Genomic DNA, 6,000 nt, shown 5'->3' on the forward strand with positions numbered 1-6,000 from the left:
TCTGTATTCTCAAACGCTTGACATAGTGCCTACTACACAGTAAACAATAAATGTTCTATCTATCTAAAATAATGCTGCATTAAAATTTTTCTGGGGGCAGCGAGGTGGCGCAGTGGATAAAGCCACTGGCCCTGAAGTCCGGAGGACCTGAGTTCAAATCCGACCTCTGAGCAAACACTTGACACTTACTAGCTGTGTGACCATGTGTTAGCCCATCCATTAACTTAGTAGCCACCTTCCAAATATCTGAACTATGTTGATTTAAATAGTTTTTTGATTAACAAGACTCAGCATGCTTCCCTTAATCTGCTGTGGGGAGAAATGAAGCAGAACTGCCGACTTTCCCAAGGTCACCCAGAGTGTGTAACAACAACAATAAGAGTGGACATTTATACCATGCTTTAAGGTTTGCAAAATACATATATTACGTCATTTGATCCTCAAAACAACCCTGTGAGGTAGATGCTATTATTATCTCCATTTTACAGATGAGGAAACTGACTAACAGCCAAGAGTCAAGAGGCTTGACTCCAGTCAGACTCACTATGCAACCTTTAATCTAGTGAAAGGTTAGTTGTTCTTGAGACAGACACAAGCCAAGGAGAGTCACATCACAAGCACTGTCCCAGAAGGAGGAAGGAGAAGCCAAAAGAAAAGGAATAAAACTGCAGAACAGACTATAAAAAAACTTGTGATCATATCTGAACATAATGCAATTAGATGCACTTAGTCCTGCATCTTGGTTAACCTTACATAACTCCTTCCTATTACATCACTCAGAAGAGTCACTAATGGACCGGGCACCTGGGCAAAGGAAAGAGAATTTCATGTGCTATTATGATGCTGCATTTAAATGGCTATGGAAACACTGGTCCAGCTAGGAGCCTAAAATAAACCTAGATGCCAATCCCTGTGGAATTTGTCACCAAGGCCGTTTCAACACTACACACAGGTGCTGATGCCCCATAGAAACAGTGTGATTCTGAAAGTTACTTCTAAGACGTATTTGATTTGCTGACAAATCATACATACAGGCTCTTGAATCTAAACTAAAAAAGAATGCTTGCGTTTGATGAGAAAGGCACAGATACAGATGGGAGTGATCTGTAAAATCTCTTTTTAGATGTTCTTCGATCAGAATAAGTAATGCAAAGTTGGACCTTAAAATACTAAAATGTGACACTTCATATACCTTTGGGAGGACAAGCATTAAGTTCAGGGGCCTCTGAAAGGAAGTCGCGTTGTTTTCCCCAAATTGTAAGAAGATGGCCATGTGGGAAAGCATAATGTCTTATAGTGTCCTTTAATGAATGATTTAAATTGAATATACAAATGGAGAGCCTACATCAGATTGCATGCCATCTTGGGGAGGGAGGGGGAGAAAATTTTAAATTGAAAAGCTTATAGAAGGGAATGCTGAAAACTAAAAATTAATTAATTAAAAAAAATAAAGAAACTGAATATACAAGTTTTACCTCATAGGGAATATGTTACAAAAAATTTAAGAATAAATAAATTCTGTACTGACTACCACAGTCAGGAAGACTGTCAGGAGACTAGGAAAGGAAGGTATACGTGGAGTATATGGGGTCAGAACAACAAATAATCTACTTCTTAAGGCCCAAGGAAAACTTAGGTCTGGCTGGCTTTAGGACTGGGCCAAAGGCTCAGCAATTTCAAGTGAAAGCTTCTGACTGCTGGTAAATTTTCCACATTGGTTTTGAGCCAAAAGGGGCACTTGCCAGCCAGTCTCCTTTTTGTGAATTTATTCATTAGTAACTTCAAAGCACTTAAGAAACCAAACATTAAGCCTGATTATTTTAAAAGTTAAGGAGCCACTGACACTATTCATGATCCAGTAGCCATTTTAAATTCCCCTGATCTCTACATTCCCACTCCCCTCATAACTGTGCTATATATAATTTTTTTTTAAAAAATGGAAAAAATCCAATGCCCAATGGGATGGGAAATGGGTAAGCAAGTTGTGGTGTATTAATGCAAAGGGGTACTGGTAACTGCCAGAAAGAATAGCAAATGTAAGAATTACACATAAATATAAAAAAGATCAATATGAAGAAATATAAAGAAAAAACAGAACTTGAAATATTGGCTATATACTGCTTATATCTGTATAAAATATATTTGTACAATCATGAAGATCAGAAGTAACAGACAAATACAAATAAAATATTTATTCAGCATTTACTACGTGACAGGCACAGGTAATAATTTTTAGTTGCTGTTGGGATAAACAGTTTATTTTTAATAAGTTAAAGTTGATTAAATATAAAATTAATCTTTAATAGGCTTCCTATTTGATGTGTTCAAAAATCTTAAATTCATCAAAACTATTTCTGAGTCCATCACGCTACAATCCACAACTTTCCAAGCATCCTTTTGATATGCCCTAATCTGAAGGTAGGAACACAGAAACTAAAATACTCTAGCAAAGAAAAAAACAACATTGTTTTAACACAGTTAGCCAAACTACGTTTTAAATAATTTTGAATTATGCCAGAATTTGTCAATGTAGGAACCATAAGGTAATTTTTTTATGATGACTTCAAAACTAGTAAATAACTCAAAGTATAAGTCACTGGAGTGGAGGAAGACAGAGAAGGCAGATAAAACCAGAATTGTAAACAAAGTTAGCCCCTGAAGCCAAGACAGTAACAACTTACAAACATCGCAATAACCAATGCAGAAATGACCAAGAAAAGAATTTGAGCCTGGAAATGAGGAACTAGCTCCTTTACTGTCTCAGGATCAAGAAGCCATGGAGACTACCAGCAAAGAGTCAAAATTTAAGTTGTAACATACAAAAAGAGAAGGTAGGAAAAAAGTACCATTTTTCAAAAGCCCATAAGAAAGAGACCAGAATCCACTTGCACTTGAGATATATGCAACGAACAACAAACATCCACCACTTCCTGAGGACATAAATAATGAGTGTCCATTAACATAGCGTCCTACTGCAAAAAGCATTTTCAAAAGAATTTTAATTTTAAGAACAAAACAGCTATTGCTCAACTTGCAATTGGGGGGGGGATGCGCGTGTGGTGTGTGTGTGTGTGTGTGTGTGTGTGTGTGTGAATAGAAAAAGGTTAAATGTGTATGTCTGTGAGCACTTATGTAGAAGACCCAGCTGCAATCTGCAATCACTTCTGCCACTAGAAAATGGATTACAGTCTCTTCCTGTGATGGGGCCTCTCTCCCTGAGTGACATCTTCATCCAAAGACCCCCCCCCTTCATAATGAGCCAAGATGTTCTATTCCTCAGTCTCTTTTGTCTCCCCATGTGAGAAATCCAATCCTGCAGAGGACTAACTTCTAATGTGCCCACTCCCTAAAAATCAGGCCTCCCAACCCAGATGGCTGAAACATTTCAGGCCTTATCCAAGCAAAGAAATTGGGGGTGGGGGGGCAAGGAGGGGGAGAGGACACGGACGGTAAACAAGGGTGTACTTGTATGTCACTGATATCTATCCACGTTATGCGAAACAGGCACAAACTAACAAAATATGTTTGGTCCTAGTTTATATGCTGCCAAACCCTTTGTTTTCTAAAGCTGCAGCACTTATCAGTCCATTTCCCCCACCCCCAATGCAGACAGCCATATGGAAGAGTGATGTTTGCTTACAACCTGGGGGCAAGAAAATCCCTTTAAGTCTCACTACCAATTGATGGATTTGCAGTAGTCAATAGGATAGTTCCTAAAGCTTTTTTTCCCACGAAGTCCAAATATGTTTAAGATTTACTTCAAGTCATACATTATCTATTTTCATTCTCTATCTGAATCACGCACGAGCAACTTTTTCCCCCCTGAAAGCTCCCATTTTAGCCTTTTCAAATGCACTCCCAAACCTTGAAATGTCATCATTCCTTCAGTTCCTATAACGAGCACCACCACCCCCTCTTCAGCTCTCAACGTTCTCCTCCAAGCCTTGGTTAATATGAATACTGTACTACACACAGCATTACTCAGGACTGCAAACGATTTGACTTGCTTTCACAAAGTTCCCCATTAGCAACTATGTAAAGGTACTCAGACTAAAATAAGGGCAAACCAAATTCCTTTGCAATAAAGAAAAATATATACAGATTTAACATTATATACCCCACGGAACTTCCCAGCCGAGCCTCCTTAACGCCTGCACTGACAAGGCAGGGCCTTTCCTTTCAGGACGGCTTCTGGGCCATGCACAATGCGGTCGGTGTCGCTCCTTGGGGGGTCAGCGTTACACCACCCTGGGAACTGGGCTCGACCTATTCCCCTCCACCCCCAACTCCGCCCCAAGCTTGCAAAGTGCAATACGGTCGCCTCGGTCCCTGGGCCCGATAAGGCGCGAGGAGGCCCGGAGAGCCACCTCCCAGAGAGTCCGGGAGCCCGAGGGCCCTGCCCCGAGTTCTGCAGCCGGCGCTCGCCCTAAGCCCTGGTGCAATGACTTAGCACCGGGTCGAGTCGCGGGGCCCACTGCACCTGCCCCGGCCGGTCTGTGGAGGCTGCGGCCCCCAAACCCCCGCCCCGGGGGCTGGGGCTGCGCCCCCTTTCCGCCTCCGCACCGGGGCTCCCCAGGAGGCTCGGCCACCACGCGGGCCCCGGGGCCCCGGCTCCCCGCTGCCTCAGCGCCCCCGCCCCCTACCCCCGCAGCCCGCTGGAGGCCCTCACTCACCTTGGTCTCCTTCACGTGCTGCTTGACGCCCTCCGGATACCACTGGACGCGCACGTAGCCGCGGCGCAGGGGACTGGCGCGGCTCTCCTCGTTGCCCGGGCCGCCGGACTCGGAGCCCCCGGAGCTGCCGCGGCCCTCCTCGCCCTCCGAGTCCGAGTCCTCGCCGTGGATGAGGCGCACCAGCCCGAAGCGCACGGAGCCGCGGTAACGGCCCGACACCAGGTCGTGAGAGAAGAGAAGGCGCTGCGAGCCGGCGGCCGCCGGGCCGGGGCCGCACACCGGCGGCCCACCCGCCGGGGCCGGAGCGACGGGCGCGGGGGCTGCGGGATCCGCCATGACTGCTCAGCAAGAGTCTCAGGCGGCGCTGGCAGCCCGGACTAAGGGAAGCTGGGGGTGGGGGGGCAGCGGGGGGAAGCCGCGGGGGAGGGGGCGGGGCCAGGGGGCGGGAGTAAGGCTAAGGGGCGGGGCTTTCTGCGTGATGACGCGAGACGTGCCGCCTGCCGTTGTCAGGGAACGGAGGATGCGGTTGCTAGGAGCTGAGGCCGGCTTTCGCTGGGGTAGCCGAGGGGATGGACGCGGAAGAGGGGAAAGAATCCACGAGGGAGGAGGCGGAGCTCAGACTTGGGAAAGGAAGAAATGGCCTAGGGGGCAGAGGGTAGCAGAAAGGGGTGAGACAGAGGTGAAGTTCATAAGGTGACTAGGTGGCCCAGAATACAGTTAATATATGTAAAGCGCTTTGCAAACCTTGAAGTGCTGCATAAATGCTAGCTATATTATTATCATTATTATTATTATTATTATTGTTAGAATTTTGGAGTCGGGAAGACCCTAATACAAATCCAGCCTCAGACATTTCCTACCTGTATGAACTTGGGAGAAGTCGTGTAACCTTTCTCAGTCTGTTTCCCCTTGTGTAAAATGGGAATAATAATAGCACTTAACAGGGTTTGTTTTGAGGTTCAAATGAGGATATGTATATGTATGTATACGTATGTGTGTGTGTGTGTTGTGTGTGTATATATATATATATAATACATATATATATATTTACAAATCCTAAAGAGTTATAGAATTGCTATCTATTATTATTATTAAAGTTTTGGAGTTGGCATCAGGAAGACCCTAATACAAATCCAGCCTCAAACATTTACTAGCTGTGTAACCTTAGGGCAAGTCTCTTAACCTCTCTTAACCTCAGTTTCCTCATCTGGAAAATGAGAATAGTAATAGCACCTACCTCACAGGATTTGTTGTGAGAGTTAAATGAGGTAATATATGTACTTGTTATCATTCAGCAATGTCCCACTCTGTGTGACCCCATGTATAG

At 44.7% G+C, this 6,000-nt stretch overlaps 1 protein-coding gene across 1 annotated transcript in view; it reads right to left on the bottom strand.

The window, feature by feature from the left end:
- UBE2O (ubiquitin conjugating enzyme E2 O) overlaps positions 1-5,024 on the bottom strand; it is a 78,395-nt gene extending 73,371 nt beyond the window's left edge. Inside the window, 1 exon segment of the mRNA XM_021002683.1 lies at positions 4,674-5,024. Coding sequence (XP_020858342.1) covers positions 4,674-5,009 — 336 coding nt within the window. The 5' untranslated portion in view covers positions 5,010-5,024.
- Positions 5,025-6,000: the final 976 nt, after the last annotated feature.

Source organism: Phascolarctos cinereus, unplaced genomic scaffold (genome assembly GCF_003287225.1).
Source record: "Phascolarctos cinereus isolate Bilbo 61053 unplaced genomic scaffold, phaCin_HiC Scaffold_5;HRSCAF=322, whole genome shotgun sequence".
NCBI lineage: Eukaryota > Metazoa > Chordata > Mammalia > Diprotodontia > Phascolarctidae > Phascolarctos > Phascolarctos cinereus.